This window comes from Saccostrea echinata, unplaced genomic scaffold, assembly GCF_033153115.1.
Source record: "Saccostrea echinata isolate AGI-Se365-2 ecotype Australia unplaced genomic scaffold, CSIRO_AGI_Sech_v1 ptg000015l, whole genome shotgun sequence".
Taxonomy (NCBI): domain Eukaryota; kingdom Metazoa; phylum Mollusca; class Bivalvia; order Ostreida; family Ostreidae; genus Saccostrea; species Saccostrea echinata.
This window is the reverse complement of record NW_026889764.1, coordinates 13,243,943-13,262,500: the sequence shown is the minus strand read 5'-3', so window position 1 is coordinate 13,262,500 and position 18,558 is coordinate 13,243,943. Positions and strand designations below refer to the sequence as shown.

Sequence of the window (18,558 nt, the reverse complement as noted above, 5' to 3'; positions counted from 1 at the left end):
GTATTTTAAAAGTTATTGCAGTTCCCTGAATGATCTACTCCTAACTTGATAGTGAACAAACTAATGTTGAGGGAACAGAGAGCGACTTAATTTGTGAAAAATTAAGCAAAGGATGAATGGAGAGTGAAACACAGAGCAAAAATAGAATGGAGCAAAAAGGGAAAATAACTGGTCAGTAAACAGAGCAGAATGAAGGCAGAATAAATGCTGAATGAATGAAGAATGCATAAGAGCAAACTTTGAACGAATGCCAAGAAAGTAAAAAAAGGGGGAAAGGGGGGGGGGGGGGGGAGATAGTAGAATATTCCTGGGATTGCAATATTTCATCATTGCTGAGAAACAGTCATAATTGTATGGAAATAACAATTTAATTTTACTCTTCCAAGCTGAGGAAAAGTCTCAGGCAGAAGATAAAATTTGTCCTAGTTACAGCAGATGTTTCAACCAATGACTTTTATCTACTTTTGGTCTTGAAGATCTTTGAAACAATACATAATGCTGAACCATTGTCTGTTGCAGGCTAGTCATTCTTCTGACAGAAATTCTAAGTCTTATGTTCAGGGAGTCTGAAATTATTCCAGCCAGGATCCAGACTCTTAAAGCTGACAGGTAAGTAATCCAGGTAAAATTCAGACTCTTAAAGCTGACAGGTAAGTAATTCAGATAAAATTCAGACCCTTAAAGCTGACAGGTAAGTAATCCAGGTAAAATTCAGACTCTTAAAGCCGACAGATATGTAATCCAGGTAAAAAATCAGACTCATAAAGCTGACAATTAAAGGTGAAAATTGAAATGACTCTGTTCATTCATTGTTTGCTATACATAAAACAAGTACAAAACTGTATATGTATTATACTAGCAATTACTGTAGTTTGATGTTACATGTAATTTTGATGAAAGAAAAACTCATGTTACATGTAGTTTGTTTATATTCTGTTTTAATATCCATTTTGAATTCTTCTCAAAGTCAGAATACTTACATACAATGTATTTTTTTCGACTAATTGGCATGCAATGACATATCAACCTTTTTTTTGTTGCTTCCAGGGGTAAGGCTATATTTGATCTCATTCGACTTCTCATATGTAACCCAGAAGTACCTGAGAAAATGGCTGCCCCATCCAAAAGTACCCAGAATCTACAGGCCACAGACGAAGAGGTAGGGAAAGATGTCGGCAGGAAAAATTAGGATTAAACTTAAAATCATTGGAATCATGAATAAATGATGCTGCTTAACACAACATCCTGTTAGTGTGAACATTTTATATTATACATTTATTGCATGATAGTGAGGGAGACATGAAGATTCCTTCGCCCATGAAAAATCATATTCCCTGAGGGCAACGCCCGAGGGGAATATGATTTTTCATGGGGGAAGAAATCTTCATGTCTCCCGAACATTCATGCAATAAATTGTTTATTATACCAAATCAAGCACAAAAGGAAATATACAGAAAATCCAATGAATAAAGTACCGTATATACTCGCCTATAAATCGGTTTTTTGGGAGTTAACATTTGGTCCAAAACTCTATGTCTGACTTATAGGCGAGTCATCAAATGCTTGGTATTTTTCTGGATGACGAAATGTAGTATTTTTTACATAACATCGACGATTATCGTTGAGAAATATCTACTAGACATATTATATTATTTATGTATTCTAAGATTATATATAAAATACAAGTATTTACATGTTTTAATGATTTTATTTTGATCTCAAGTGTATATTATTTATTTGATTAATTATTAACAAAAATATTCCTTTAATTAACTTGAGACTTACTGTAGATCTATCGTTTTATCGGTAAAATTGAATTGCGAACCCGATATAATACGTTCAGCATTAATGTATAATTATATGTACCGTCTGCAATGTTTTTGACAATAGATAAAATATTCTTAAAACTAATTCAGAATATTAGAATATTATTCTGAAGTCTATTAAAACTCGATTGTTTATGAAAATGCTTCCCAAGTGTGGTACACAATTTTCTCGGGGCGCGTGCCACTAAATAAACACGGTGTCAGGTAAGGGATACAGGTAATTAAGAGACAATAATTGCCAAGAATAGATCAAACACAGCGTTATTAAAAACTATAGATATGGCTTGGACATTAAGCACCTCCTAATCAAATATCATCAAGACGTTGATAGACTCGTTATATAGTTCATATAGTTCATCACCATGCCAAAGAGACCGAGATCCGCCTATGATCGAGATCGGTGTATAAAATATAGAAGACAAGGGATTTAACGCTTAAACAAAACAATATAAAAAGAAAACTAAAATGATAGTGGTTTAATTTGTTGAAAAATAAAAATATTAATTACCGATGTCATATCCTAACACATTATTTGAACACAGGTAAATACATTAGAGTATTGATATGAAATTTATAAGAGAAGAAAAAGAGAGAGATAAAATATCGGCGTAATTTCTCAAAATATTATTTGAAACACATGTTAAAAAATTAGAGCATTGATTTGAAATTGTCCACCGATTCTGGCAAAAAGTTGTACCGACTTATAGGCGGGTCAATGGCAAATCTCTCCAAAATAACCTCAAAAATCACAACCGACTTATAGGCGGACCGACTTATAGGCGAGTATATACGGTAAACATTAAACAATATGAAACAGATGCAAGTTACACCAATAGTCATGCTTCATAAAAAAACATTCCTTCGTGACAAGTCAGTGTAATTTACACACCAGTAACATTAAAACCCCACACATGGAAAAAAAAAAATTAATATTTTACATGTTTGAATCAACACAATCAATCAACGATATAAACAGTAGTAATCATCTCAGTAGTCGCATTCTGACGTCGCAATTAATCGTGAAACACAACGTGAAACCTTTTGTTGCAGGGCAAACATGACAGTCACGTGACCGTCTTGGCCAATCAGATTCTATTTCACTAATGATTATTTATATGAGGTATAATAATTTGTTTTATCACAGATAAAGAAGCAGATAGATGAGTTCCGTAAGTCGGCACTGTTGGCGCTCTTTGAGATCTTTCTGATGGCTCGACAAGCAAACTGGGGAAACCGTGAAGCTAGCTTCTTCAACATCAGCTGGGTCATCAAGACTATGGAGGAGATGAGAATGACTGTAGGCTCCCAATTCTATCTCTGTTTGAATTTTTAGTTCACCTGAGCCAAAGGCTCAAGTGAGCTTTTCTGATCAAAATTTGCACGTTGTCTGTCGTCAGTGTTGTCATTGTCGTTATGTGGAAACATCCTCAAGTAGTGTAAATTCAAGTTTGTTTAAATCATGACCCCCGGGGATAGGGTGGGGCCATAATGGATGATAAAAAATTTACATTGGAATACATAGGAAAAATCTTCTTCTCAAGCATAGCAGAGCTATGATTAAACATATTTATATGGAAGCATCCTTAGGTAGTGTTGATTTAAGTTTGTGCAAATCATGACCCCTAGGAGTTGGGTGGGGTTACAATAGATGACCGAATGTTTACATAGATAAACATAGGAAAAATCTTTTAAAATCTTCTTGTTAAGAACAGCAAAGCCATGATTGGTCATATATGTATTCATATGGAATCATAGTGTAGATTCAAGTTTGTTCAAATCATATGGCCCCAGGGGTAAGATGGGGCCACAATGGATCAAGGTTTTAAATAGATATACATTGGAAAAATCTTTAAAAGTCTTGTCAGAAACAGCAAAGATTCTGTCCCTTGGAGGTAGGGCATTGCCACAATAGAAGATAAAACTTATGGGGAAAAAATCTTTAAAAATCTTTTTAAGCCATGATTTGTCAAAGAAATATGGAAGCATCCTCAGTTAGTGTAGATTTAAGTTTGTTCAAATCATCCCCCCTCCCCTTAGGGGTAGGTGATACCACTTATAAAATACTGACCTCCTAGCCAAATGCTCAGGTGAGCGATGTGGCCCATGGACCTATTATTGTTGCTGGTTTTCTAAATAGCATTATTAAGCAGTTATGTGTGATTGAAATGTCACAATATTTGGGGCAGTTACTATCCTCCATATACTTAAAAACAATTTCATAATCAAGAACCCAATTCTGATTCTGCATCAAGGCTTAATTTCAAAGACAGTTTAAATTCTTCTAGGACCAGTAGTCTCTCATTATTGAAAGAAATCGCTATCATTTAAGATTATTCAGTTTAGTCTATTGAGACATTAATGTTAATGTGGGCATTAATGTTTATGAACAAAAAAAACCTTCTTTATTTTGTGTACAGGAGGCCTTTGTAGAGAATGTGATTGACCAGATGATGAAGTTCATTGGACCAAGTCGGAAGGATGCGCTGATGCCACAGGAAGCTGTCACGCTCTATGTACAGTTTTCTGTACTGCAGACCTTTTTACATTACAGTCCTAAGATATCGGCTTTTATACGCAGCCACTATCTAGAGGAATTCAAGTAAAATATTTCTTACAAATCTTTTTTTTTTAATGTTTGTTCTATATGTGAGAACTGCTTAAGAATTACATGTAAATGTGTAATTTTGATAGGCTACTCTAAATTATTCATCAAGATTCCAAAAATTTCTACATGTACGTACATGAATCCAACAAATTTTCTGTGAAGAATTTATCAATAATATTTGATGAATCAGAATAATCATATGTAATTATGACTTTTTATGCACAATCTAAATTGTACTTTTTCATTTTCACAGATATTTTGTTCAAGTCCCGGTTGTGATGAAGAAACTTCCCCAGTCATACCCCATCTGTATGATCACCATGTCCCTCATAGAGTCTGTCACAAACAAAGTCCTAGATCAGGGAACCTCCATATTTCCCAAGTCTCCCAGGTAGCATCACATGATTGGCATGTGACCTCACACACACTTGATCACATGATTCACAGGGTGAAGTCTGCACTAGCAACGATAGACATTTTATTACTTGTAACAGTGTTGTAGCAAAAAGTTGTCGAGTTGTGTCCACTGTAGCAATTGAATTGCTGAACTATTTAATTATGTTTTGATATATATTTAAAAGTTATTTATTTTTTTATAAAAGTTGAATGTGGCATTATTGAATATATAACATCATCTGCAATAGTAATTTATGACATGTGAGGTTATTATAATCTTTTTTTTTTAGATATAAACTTTATGCTTGTTGTTTATACATGTATAATATTTTGATATTTTAGGATATCATGCCTTTTAATTATTTAATATTTACATTAACTTTGACATAGGGTGTTAGTCATTTTTTATTGTGTTTTAGACAATGGCACAGTTCACAAGCTGTTAGGTTGTATAAAATATTAAACAGTACTTAAAATAACAGGTACAATAAACATTGATTTTTTTACAACTAATTTTTTTTTTAATTACAATGAAGTTTGGTAACTCTAGATTGCAAATAAAAATATATTCATATGAACCAATCACTCACTAATTGATGTTCATAAAACAGGAGGGAAGAAATACAAATGTTATTTATTACGAATCCCAAATACAAAAAGTCTTGAACAACCGAATTGAAGTACATATTATTGAATTATAAATGGGAACACAATGATAGAAATTCAAGCAGACAGAGTTTGCCATTCTAGTATCAGACTAATTAAGATTGGTAGGAATTGATAAGTTAACCACCAAGTTTTAACAGGCAGAAGTGTGTGTACATAGATTTCCAATACCATCCATGTGTCTGGATGTATTTCTCTATGTTTACAAATTCACTCGGTGAATGCATAGCATTTCACAATCTTACAGTATTTCAGCTTGTCATGCTTAAGTTGTCCCTTAAAAATATTCCATATATATCAAGCAAACCATGATTTTTAGGGGGGAAAATGGAGAGAAAAAAAAAAGAAGGAATATCAAGAATTGATAAATGTATATTCACAATCAATGTACTGTTAAATATTTTTTAATCTTTGTGGACTTTTTACTCTTGTTCATTAAATGGACGTCCGGTTTTGATCCTGCAGGTCAGCTCTTTTTTTCTGTGTTTGTTAAATATCTTTACCAGTTCCTAGTGTTCTGGTTAAAAGTTGATTTATTATGACATTAGTACTTTTATAAAATGTCAATGATCTTCATTTACTTACTAAAGCTTTAATTCATTGGAAACATACATTTACTTATTACAGTTAATCTTCGGTATCTCGAATACTATGGATAAGTGATTGGGAAGTCCCAAACATGTATTCTTTATGTATTTGACCCCTGATATCTTGAATACTTGGATATCTTGAAGTATTTTCTCGGTCGCATCAAGTTCGAGATAACGAGGTTTGACTGTACATGTCAGGAATTGAATCTCCATTTAGAATTTTATATATATTTTTCTTTAAATTTAGAACCAAATTTAATTCATGAGAGAGTTTATGTTGATAAAGAAATGAAATTAGTATAACTTATTCACTGTCATACTGGATTTAGTCAGAATTTTCTAACTTTAAGAAATTCAAATCTCATTTGTATTTGCTTACTGTTTGCAAAAAAATTATGGGGAATCAAAATGTTAATTTTGTTAAAAAATTAATTTGCTGCAAACATATTGCACTCTGTGGAGTATTTGGGATTTTGAAAACCTGCACTGCTTTTAAGATTGGAAACAAGGAATTTAAAATGTAATTACATGTAGCACAAACACTCTTGGTTTTTTTTTTCTGATCACCTATACTTTATGTGGGTTTAGATCATTGCATATTGTGGTATAGTACCCAGCCCCGCCTTTCTGTTTCAGCTGCAAGTGCCAAAGTGTCCACTAAATGTGATATAAAGTGGGATATAAGTATTTTTGTATTGTTGTCTCACATTATGGTTTAATTCATTAATTATAATCATTAGTGAATTAGTGTTCTCTCTCTCTCTGTAGAATGTTTTGTCTCTTTGTAATGTATGTTTACTTGGAGATGTAGGTAATATTATTAAATGTAGAAAAGTATGTATTTAGTTGTTGATTTAGTTATTACAGGAAGAATTCCTTTGATTAAATATCATAGAAAATTGAAAGGAATCAAGAGTGGATGTTATATACATACACCTCTGATGTACACATATATGTACATGTACTTGAAAATTCTTTAGTAGGTGTAATTTTCCTTACGTTTTACAACATTTACTTCAAGTACCAGATGTTAAACACTGCTTAGGACTGCAGCAGGAGTGATGTTTAATTCATTTAATAGATCCATGTGAACCCCCCCCCCCCCCCTCATCGATGTATCATTCTCATATATTGCAGTGTTGGTAAGCAAAAACTTCACATGGCAACTGCACAAGTGATTCTAACATTTTTTTTTAAAGTCTCTTGAGAAGGAAAACTTGAAATAAACAATAAAAACAGTTTCCTTCGGAATTATCTGCCTTGGCTGTTATCTTGGGAGGTCAATTTAAAGAGGTTGGGGGGGGGGGGCATTTTTAGACTATATTTATCTCCTTTAGAAGAAGAGCTCCATATGAAGATATAGAAAATGATCAAATTTTAAAACTAAAATTTTTGAAATTTTTCTTTGCCAAATGATAGTTGACAGCTTAAGATATCACATCTAAAAAAAATAAGTTAAATCTGGTGGTTAATTTGTGGTAAATTTGTTGACCCCCCAGCCTCCTTAAACATGCATGGCAGAAATATAAGGGCAAAAAATCTTCTAAAAATTAATACTAAAATTATAAATTAAAGAAGCTTTTGCAAACATATATTCGTAAGAAAAAAATTTATCTTCACATCATTGCCTAGTATGACAAGTTTAGAATGCTAATGATATTGGCCTCCAATATGGCGACCAACGGGAAATAACTCTTGCTAAAATTCACTTTACATGCTCTACCATCGGCTCTAGAAATTAACTCGAACTTGATCAAACAGTTCTAGATTACGACAACATTTTGTTTCACGAACCGTTGGTCAGCATTATTTGACAAAGCCGTGGTCACTGGTGCTAAATTTACAAAATGAAAATGCATGGGACGCTTGCTGTATTGGACGAAAAAAGGACATTTGCCTCCTTTATGAAGCTGCATGTTCGAAAAATTTATTGTTGTAAAAAGTTATACCTCTACATCCACATAGAAAATAGTTTTCAGGGTAAAAATATTCCCCAAATAAATGCTAATATAAAGGCAAAATTTTCCTATCTATACGTAATAGTTTATATATATATATATATATATATATATATATATATATATATATATATATATATATATATATATATATATATATATATATATATATATATATACTAGTACATATATTGTATATATAAAGTATCTCATTATTATTTGAACAGAGTGGTGTTTAGTTTTTGATCCTCTCCAGCTTGGACAAAATTTGTGTCATAATTATGTAGTATTTTCTTGTATGAAATTCTTATCCAGGCCTAAACAATATATAGAAGGTCATTACCGTGATCTGGGTCACGTGGACAAGGTCGTTGTTTTGTGACCTTGAATCAAATTCTTCAAGGTCAATCACTAAAAGGATCCCTAGTAAGCGCTGTAAGTATAGATCTGTACACAATGTAAAAATTAAACATAGTACATTATAGTCACAATTTAAGTTAAATTGATGCAAAACATCAAATTAATCGGCCGCAAGAATATATTCATCACATTGAAGTATTTCCACAAGAAAGAGTCCAAAGGAAAAAAAATCCAAGTAGAAAAAGTATCTGATACATTTTTTCACTTGCTTTACTTTTCTGTACATTTTTTAAACTTGATAATTTTCAGTGATCAATTATTAAATATTTATCCAAAAAATAAATTCATTGATATGACAATCGGACTGTGGTAAAGGATAGGAATGTATTGTCATCAAATTAATTTATTCAAGGACAAATGCAACAAATATCTAAAATAACTTTTTATGAATGCTGACAAAAAAAGGACGTACAAACTTCACGTGCACATACCCTGGATCTTTGTCACGTGATAATGCCGATCAGTTTTGTGATAGATATACATGTATGTAAAGTGCAGGAAAAAAAATTGTGTCACTTGCAACTGCAGTGTATTGAATAATTTAATTATCCCAATTTATTAATTGTAATTCATATTGTAATTCATATCCGGATACCAAATACCCTTTGTTTTTTTTTATCTTACACAGGCCCATATTTGGGAGCAGTTCATGAAACAACATTTTGTAAAATCATTAAATCAATAAATATCTGACGAGAAAAGAAAAACAAATTGAAATAAAATAACAACCATTTAGACTTAGTATTAAGCAAATTTTTAAAACTTTTAATCATAACTTTTATATATGTTATCAATAAGGATTTATTCCAACGAAGACATTCTAACACATCCACAAATAGATCGGCCGCTGCTGCTGCCGATAATAAAGGCTACTGAGGACTTGGACCTAGATCATGTATTTTTATGTGTCGTTTACTAATTTTTATTTGAAAACTGAGATGTGCACTTGTTTTAATTTTCAAGTAAAAATCAGCGAATGACATCGATATCACAGTGTATAAGACCAAATTCAGCTAGAGGTGTACATAAGAAAAAAAAATAAGACTTACCTTAGACTTCAGTTGTTGTTTTATAGTTAGAAATTAAAGTAAAAAAAAAAAAAAACGAGAGGGTTCTTGGACAATTGCATAATATCGACAAAAAGTGAAGGCTTTTATTCATTTTTTATTTTTCAGATCAAAATTTATAACTGTTAATAAAAAAAAAGTAATTATTAAAAAACAAAATTTCACTTTGTCGTGTTCGTTTTGCACTTTAAGCCAAGCATCAATGAGGATGAATAATCTAAGAGTTGTTAAATGATGATTTGATTTTTGAATAAAACTTTGTTTCTTTTTTTTTCACAGTAAAAAGAAAGGGGTCACTTCTGTGTCTGACTTTGATACGTTATCAATTGCTGGTCGCAGACTTTCCAATGTGTGATTTGTGGCAGGCTCATCCCAGACTCCTAAAGTAAACGTGGCTCTGTGAGACTCTGGAACCCAGAAACGAGAACTCTTAATTGTTACATGTTTGTAAAATTGAGCATATGTTAATGTTCATGAAAGAAGGATTTTTTTTTCTCTTCTTTTTTAGTAATGGTGAATGTTTTCTTTTTCAATATACCATGTTGTGTATGAAAGATATAACTGTGAGGAATTTTGACTTTTTGATAAAGAATTTAGAATGTTTCGGGAAATTAACCTGAAATTCAATTTGAATCCTTCCCCCTTTTTAAAAAATAATTTCCATGCGAAGTAAACGAATGATGATCGGACATGTATGGAAAAGGTTTACGTGTATTCATGTTTCTGGCTTAGACCGCCTTTAATATATGAGATGTTTTGTGTGTTTTTTTCAAAAAAAAAAACCTGGATGGGTTTAAATACAAAATCTGGAGGCTGCATGCCCCTTTTCAATAATTTTGCAAAAATATACTAAAATTAGATTTAACAGATTAAATTTAGAATTGTGTTCCCTCAATAATAACTTCTGTCTTGGGGGGGGGGGGGGTATCAAAGAATGTCTCTAATTTCTGTTCGCTTGTACCCCCGTCCCGCCCTACTGAAAAACTTTGTACGGGCCTGTATTTATTTTATTGTAAACACTCGGAGATTGAATAATATAAATTTTATCCCTCTCAACTACATATGTATATACCACAGGTACTTGTTGACAGGACTCCCCCGATATTCAACCCCGGGGCTCGTTGGACATTTTTTCACAAATTATATTTATTGCACTTATTCATCATGTCATTGTGTATCATAGGAAAAAATCGTCAAAACCCCAAAATAATCGTTCCACACAAAAAATGCCTCCATTATACATTATAAGAGAGATCTCTTTTTTAATGTATAGTGGGGTATTTTTGTGTGGAACGATTATTTTGGGGTTTTCATGATTTTTTCCTATGGTACATTTGATGAATAAGTGTAATAGATATAATTTGTGAAAAAATGTCCAGCGAGCCCCGGGGTTGAATATCGGGGGAGGGGGGTCCTGTCAACAAGTATCTGTGGTATTATTAGTTACATAGTTTTGTAGTGACAGGGTACGGGATGATACCTGGTTAGTAAATTTCATACCTGGCGAGGCGAAGCCAAACTCCAATGGGGGGGGAGGGGGGGGTAGGTTCAAGGTTCAAACAAAGAAAAAAAAACATGGGCAGATTTGACTATACTACAACAAAAAGTGGATGGGGTTCTCTCAACGTACATTTTCATGCTAAATTTTAGTAAAAGATTATGTTTGGGAAAAGGTGGAGCCAGTCCCGCTGCCTCCCCCCTTCCTGATATACTAGTACCCATTGCCTGTGTACATGTATAATGTATATTGTTTTTTTTTTTAACCATATCCAGACATGTTTTCAGATCGAAAATGAAATCCTAGTTTTGCATCGATTCACAGGAGTTCGCGTACCTATCAATTTAACCGAAATTTTCAGTAAATAAAAAAATACGTAATAGGTATAATGTATTTTTTTTATTTACTGAAAATTTCGGTTAAATTGATAGGTACGCGAACTCCTGTGATCGATTAAAGAACAAATTAATATTATTTGTAATGAGTTATGCGACTATTAAAAAAGCTATTAAAACTTGAAGTTTTCAGTTTTAAAATCTCGTTTTTGTTTTATTTTACGACTATGACTCATCATAAAAGGTCAGCTGTAGGGGGGGGGGGGGGGGTAAACCAACAAAAAAAAGTTTTGGGGTGGGGTGGGGTTAAGCCCCAATTTTATATGCCTATATTATGTCTATCTTTGCAAAATAAATTGAGCTCAGCCCCCCCCCCCCCGTTCCGACACCTATGTACACTGTTAAGGAATGAATTCAACAACTTCCAAAGATATACAATTCATGTACTTTTATAACCTGGGTTGGAACAGCCGCGGTTATACAATTATTATAAACCAATTTGCAGCTTATAAAGCGTATAAAGTGTCCCAACTCAGGTTTTTATATAGTATAACTTTGGTACCTATTAAACTCATTCCTTGAATGGAAATGTTGAATTGAAAGCTGCAGACCTTTAGAAGCTTTTGAATAAATTTTGCTTCATAAGAATACAAAAGACAGGTGGACCCATGCATTGAAAAAAAAAAATCATCGATGCAAATAATTAAGTCATCTTATACATGTACTGCTGACTTTTAACTGACTTGGGAAAATTGCACGTATTTAAAAAGAATACTGATACAAAAATGGTATTGAATTTCATTGATATTAAAGTAGGAATGTTTTCAGCAACGTACTCGTTTCATTGACAACTTGAACAAGATGTGTTTGTGAAACACTGATGCCCCCGTATGGCAGCTTATGGCGAAGGTTAAAGTTTCTCAAATGCAAGTCAAACTCCAGGTCAAGAAATCAAAAAGAAAGGTCTTGCATGTCTCGAGAATATACCTGTGAAATACAAAAGCCCTAGTACAAACCGTTGAAAAGTTATAGCGAAGGTTAAAGATTTTTCAAAGTAAGTAAAACGGCAAGTTCAAGGTCAAATGGTGCCCAAGGGAAGGTCTTGTCACAAGTGATACACATGATTGTGAAGTGTGAAAGTCCTAGAACCAAACGTTCAAATGTTATAGCCAATGTTCAATTTTTTTAAAAGTAGGTCAAACTCCAAGGTCAAGGTCAATGCCAAAATTGTTGGTATCCAAAGGAAGGTCTTGTCACAAGGTATATACATGTGAAATATGAAAGTCCTATCCCCAACTGTTCAAAAGTTATTGCCAAGGTTAAAGTTTTTCAAAAGTAGGTCAAACTTCAAGGTCAAAGTTGTTGATATCTAAAGGAAGGTCTTGTCACAAGGAATGCATATGTGAAATATGAAATTTCTAACACCAATTGTTCAAAAGTTACGGCCAAGGTTAAAGTTTTTCAAAAGTAGGTCAAACTCCAAGGTCAAGGTCAAAGGCTCAAAGTTGTTGGTATCTTAAGATAGGTCTTCTCACTAGAAATGCATATGTGAAGTATGAAAACCCCAGCACTAATTTTTCAAAAGTTATGGCCAAGGTTAAAATTTCTCAAATTGAAGTAGGTCAAACTCCACAGTCAAGGTCAAAGTTGTTGGTACCCAAAGAAAGGTCTTGTCAGTCACAAGGAGTACACATACGAAGTATGAAAGACCTAGCACAAACTGTTAAAAAGTTGTGGCCAAGGTTAAAGTTTTTTTCAACAGTAGGTCAAACTCCAAGGTCAAGGTCAAAGGTGTTGGTATCCAAAGAAAGGTCTTGTCACAAGGAATACACCTGTGAAGTTTGAAAGCCTAAGCTCCAACTTTTCAAAAGTTATGGCCAAGGTTAAAGTCTCATAAAATTTTGCAAAAGTGGGTCAAACTCCAAGGTCAAGGTCAAAAGGTCAGATATGATGGTACCCAAAGAAAGGTCTTGACAAAAGGAATACACATGTGAAATATGAAAGCCATAGCTCCAACCAATCAAAAGTTATGGGCAAGGTTAAAGTTTTTGCGGACAAACAGACAGACGGACAGGGCAAAAACTATATGCCCCCGAATCTTCGATTACGGGGGCATAAAAACATTATCACCTGCAAATGGAGTTTATGTTTCCCAGTTAATTCGATATGCAAGAGCATGTTCTACGAACAATTTCTAAAACGAGGCAAGCTATTAACAAATAAGTTAACGATACAAGGATATCAACAATCTCGTTCAAAGTCAAATTCTATGGTCGATATAATGACCTATTTAGCAAATATAATCTATTGTTAAGTCGAATATTGACTAAAGTTTTTCATACAAATTGCCTAACCATTATTTTCACACTGAATTGTCTACGATTTTCCCGCTTGCCCGATCATGACAAGAAGCACACAGTGGGTGTGACTGATCAGCAAGGGGATGTTTACTCCTCCATGACACTTGATCCCACCTCTGATATTTTTGAGTTCTGTGTTTGCTCTATCTGCTCTCAATTTGTATCGTTCCAATGGAATTTTGAGCTTGATAACAGTTTGTTACCTTCATATTATATTCAGAGACAGTCCGTGGCTCCTTTAAACATACCTGCAGAGAAGGGGCAAGAGCTTCATAAAGGGGGTTGGGGGTGATCACATCCCCTTTAAAAATAAACACTCGAAATTTTCATTATTGACAAAAAAAAAAAAAAAAAAAAAAAAAAATTCATAATACATCTGTTTAAAGAAATGCTGCTAGATTTTGGTCATTTGATATTTTATAATTACAAAATTGCAAATACACCAGAATCCTCAAAAATAGTCCTATTATTTAAAATAAAATATAAAATCAGGTTCAGAGAAGGGGGGACTCCTATCAAACCCATTTTTCCAGAAACCTGGCAACGGCCCTGGGAGGTGAAACCAATGAAACATTTCTGACTTGTCCACAAGCACCTGTGGTACATGCAAATCACTTAGAATGTATGCCCTCTGTTAAGTGGACAAAAGTAAAAGAGCACCGTCACTAAAACAATAAACACAGTTCTGATTGTGTCATGCTTTGCATGAATTTAATTAATGATATGATAAATGGTAACAATAATTTCAATGTATTTCATCATCATACAGTTTATAAACATTAGTTAAATTATATTTTTGCAAGCTATATTGGAGAAATTAAGCACTTTCTAAAGTCTCGCATCACTCAACTGCTGATGATATTTCTCTCAACTTTTTTCTCACCCAAGAATGTCTTGTGAATGATAAATAAATAAACAATATTTACAACAACTTGACAAAGTGTGTTTACAATATTTATATAATAAGCGTGCACGATAGTGCTTGGTAAGATCACAAAATTGTGACTTTTCTTCCGTTTGCCTAAACAAGGCAAAATACTGGTCTGTTTAACATGTTTATGTTTAACTTAAAAAAATATATATATATAAGATGGATACAAGCAAACAGTTATGATAACAATGTGTAAAATTATGATGCCCACTTCATGAACTTTGTTGCAATTTGAGATTTTTAATAAATTACACAAACACTCACACACACAATTCTAAAACTTCAAGCTGAAAAAAGTTTGCCAGATTTTACATGCAGACCTGCCATATATTTACAAATTAAAATTATTGTATGTAACCTAGCTAGAGAGACCAGTCATTAATAAGAGTATAATTTGCACTTGGGTACATCTTTGTCGGAGCATTCTCGACTTTTGTTGAAGTAATACCAGCATCCATCTTTACGAATTAACTTCTTTATATATCCATTATGTGGCCATCTTGTAGCCTGTAAGAGGAAATTCCATTTTATGACATTATTATATTTTACAGGTTATTCAACAGATAAAAGAAAGTTTGATCAATCATCTGATATTAAATGAGAATACCTGACTATATTTTTCATTTATTCAAGTAATTTTACTTTAAAAACTCACTTAAAAATTCATTACAAATCCCTTCCTTTGGCTGAGATATTGCCCCACATATTCAGATATGCTACTTTCAATCCTTTCCCCTTAGTTGGTATATGAGGCATTTTAATGTAGCCCTATCTTTATTCATTACTACACCCCCTTATTTAGACTCTACGGTAGAGACATTGCCTTATCCCTTCTCAGTTGTTAATATGCCCCCTCCCTAACACTTTACTTTTAGATTATTGATTGAATGTCATGAAATATGCTCACCCAAGGTCTTTGCGCTGTGAAGCGGGCGAGCTTGCAAGGTCTGGATTTGTGCAGACTGAGGTTGGGCATATTATTAGCTATCCAGGTCCAATCAAAGGTGTACGGGGATTTACCCCAGGTTTTATTCCATACACCTTGAGGACGAAGGGTGTATGTAATACAAGCCGTGGTAAATCCCTGTACACCCTTGATTGGACCTGGATAATGAATTTATTTCTTATGTACTCAAATAAATTCTTAAAACAAGTCCAATCAACTGTGTTTCAAGCTATCGATAAGATTAACTAAGTCCTACAATGCATCGTGATGCCATGTTATTTGCTTTTTATCATAGAGAAACTACGCATTGTGACGTCACGTTTTTTACCCCCGGCTCAAGTTGGGTGTACGGAAATTTACACCCGACTTTATAAACAATCAAAGCTTGTGTTACAAGCTACATAGGAAATAATTCATGATATTCATGCAATAACCTTTTCATTATATATGTATATTTTGATAGTACCAATACATTTTTATGATTCATACGAATGGATTCAAGAAATTTTTGGTAACAAACATCCTTACAACATTAGTATAACTGCCAGTTCAACGGATATTTTAATCTGATTGAAATCAGATCTTTGATTCACTCTGAAATTCTGATAGTTGCTTCACAAAGCTTTGTGTAGCGACTATCAGAATTTCGGACTGAATCAAAGATATGATTTTAATCAGATTGCGGATATTTTTGATGTCAAATGTAAAGAATGGATCAAGAGACCGTCAAATATATTGTGACAAACACAAAAGTAGTCCATGGGTATTTATAGTGCAGGCTGATATTACTCTGTAAATGCCTGGGTGCTCTTTATACATTCTACTGAGAGAAATGTATCATATTTTGTAATAATACAGAAATATTGCACCATTTGTCCACTACTTATTAACCCAGTTCCTCTTCTTGCAGTAGAGATAAATTATAAATCAGCACTTCCCCTTCACTTCTTTACTTAGTCTAGCTCATCGTTACCCACCTCTTCTTTTGTACAGACAGCGTAGTCCTGGGCATCCCTGTAGCCAGCCAGCTGGAATCTGTACGCCTCCTCTACGTCGTCACTCCAGGCCGTGGCACGCACCATCTTTGTTGGTTGAGCTGACATTTTTACTATTCTACAGACACCTTGAAAATACAAATTAACTGTATAATCCTAGTATTACGTACGATTTGACTTTAAAATATACATGACTGTATAACACACATACAAAAACACTCGTAAGAAAAATATATGATCATCAGAATGTAAAGTGTCCTGTTGCTAGGAACAAAGGTAAATAAACTGAAAATAACAGCATACATTCATTGTACTATTTAAGTTATTTAACAAGCCTTTAATTAGGCAACCCAGTTCTGACAGAACTTTCCAAAGCACCTTTAATGTGTGCCAGTCGCTATACCTGGTTCAAAAACAAATCTGACCAGTGTCACATACCACCTGTACCATATTCCCTCTCAGATTCTTATTTTTAAAAACTTTCCCAATTAAGCAGTTAGATACATAATGATGAAAGAATCATCTTTAAATCTTCTCAGCTTTAAGAATTTCAAATGAAGGCCAGAAAAGGGCAATGTGCAAAATGTTAAAACACATGGACTTGTAACAGATATTTGTTGAAATATATTTGGTCCCTGTAGCTAATATGGAAACCCTGTTTACCTTCTTTGACCATAATGAGCTAACAAGTCCCAGAACAATTTACTTGGTCATATCCAATGTATACATTATTTATATTAATGTACCAATATTGGACAGACTGAATGAAACATTTAACTTCTGTTGAATTACCGGTAATTAAATGGTCAGTTAAATTTTGTACAGCAATGCACACATTTTATAATCAAACATTTTTATAAACAGTCCGTGGCTTTTCAGCATACACACAAAATTGAGATAAACACTGATAAAGACGTTGTTTACATACTCAGATACTCTCATACAAATGTTTCTCCCTGTGGAATATGATTCATGAAAAAATTTAATATAGTTATGATGACACAAGTGTGAAAACAAATAATAGCAATAACTATCTCTCCTTACACTTATCAAATTACAGAAGCTTGTTTTCTAACAGTTCTAATATATATTATACCTATATCTTATTCTACCGATTTTAAGATACCATACATTAGATTATTTTTACCATTGAGTATTAATGACAAAGGTTATATTCATCAGAACACAATTTTCACTTTTACCTGTAGCCATTTTTTCCTATTTATACACCGATTACAAACACTACAACAATGGATGATCAAATTATGAACACCGCCACCGGAGCTGAGGTTAAACACAACACAACAACACAAGCACTCGGCCTCGACAACAAATAACAATTGATACCATAAGATATCTTATCAAACTTACCAGACAATAAGTACAATCAGTTTAGATGAAAGAAGATCGAGCTTTACCTGAATAAACAAGTCAAATCGCTCCGCTCTAATGGGTTTGAATCACGCTTGTTGACATGTTACCACGCCAACTGCTGAGCCGCGCCGAATGCTTACCTTCATTTTGATTGGTGGATATTTCGAAGAACCCAAGGACGGTTACTCTAAAATTGCGGGAAAATTTCACGTGTTACAATTTATCATGGCAAACAACAGCCTGGACAGGAAAAAATCACGAAAAAGGACCTCTTTTTCGAACTGGCGGTACGTATGTAGACAGAATTTGATGCTGTTTCAATACGCTTCGGATCGTATCAAAGCAGAATGTTTTGAGAAAAAGAAATCATTGATCAAACCAGAGATTATTTAATTTATCAGGCCCGTCAGTTGGGGGGGGGGGGGGGAGGTGAGGGCACCGTCATAAATTTTCAGTTGAGGGGGCACTACCAAAAATTCCCTGACAAGCAAAGAAAAAAAAAAGGTCACCAACTACCATATTTTCCTTGACAAGCAAGTGATGACTTGTGCAAGTGATGACTTGTGCAGGCTACAGCCGTAACTGTTACTC

At 33.6% G+C, this 18,558-nt stretch overlaps 2 protein-coding genes across 4 annotated transcripts in view; one reads left to right on the top strand and one right to left on the bottom strand.

Moving 5' to 3' along the window:
* The window catches only part of LOC133187549 (uncharacterized protein C12orf56-like), a 26,216-nt gene extending 21,129 nt beyond the window's left edge, over positions 1-5,087 (top strand). For both annotated transcript variants that reach the window (XM_061322951.1, XM_061322950.1), the window contains exons 7-11: positions 520-609; positions 1,048-1,159; positions 2,971-3,123; positions 4,244-4,425; positions 4,685-5,087. In XM_061322951.1, the coding sequence (XP_061178935.1) occupies positions 520-609; positions 1,048-1,159; positions 2,971-3,123; positions 4,244-4,425; positions 4,685-4,826 (679 nt within the window). In that variant the 3' untranslated portion in view covers positions 4,827-5,087. The remainder of the gene's footprint in view (positions 1-519; positions 610-1,047; positions 1,160-2,970; positions 3,124-4,243; positions 4,426-4,684) is intronic.
* Positions 5,088-14,404: 9,317 nt separating this feature from the next.
* LOC133187883 (meiosis expressed gene 1 protein homolog) lies at positions 14,405-18,110 on the bottom strand. Of its 2 annotated transcripts, none has more exons than XM_061323272.1 (3): positions 17,965-18,110; positions 16,576-16,721; positions 14,405-15,159 (listed from the first exon to the last, which is right to left on the bottom strand). In XM_061323272.1, the coding sequence occupies exons 2-3, from the start codon at positions 16,699-16,701 to the stop codon at positions 15,031-15,033; spliced, it is 255 nt and encodes an 84-aa protein (XP_061179256.1). In that variant the 5' UTR covers positions 16,702-16,721; positions 17,965-18,110; the 3' UTR covers positions 14,405-15,030. The 2 variants fall into 2 exon arrangements, with proteins under 2 accessions (XP_061179256.1, XP_061179257.1); XM_061323273.1 differs by having other exon boundaries at positions 18,012-18,092.
* Positions 18,111-18,558: the final 448 nt, after the last annotated feature.

Excerpts from the sequence above, each read along its gene's own strand:
- LOC133187883 (XM_061323272.1), bottom strand. The coding sequence starts at position 16,701 with ATGTCAGCTCAACCAACAAAGATGGTGCGTGCCACGGCCTGGAGTGAC. Across the intron at positions 15,160-16,575 it reads CTGTCTGTACAAAAGAAGAG|GCTACAAGATGGCCACATAA; the intron begins GTGGGTAACGAT and ends TTCCTCTTACAG.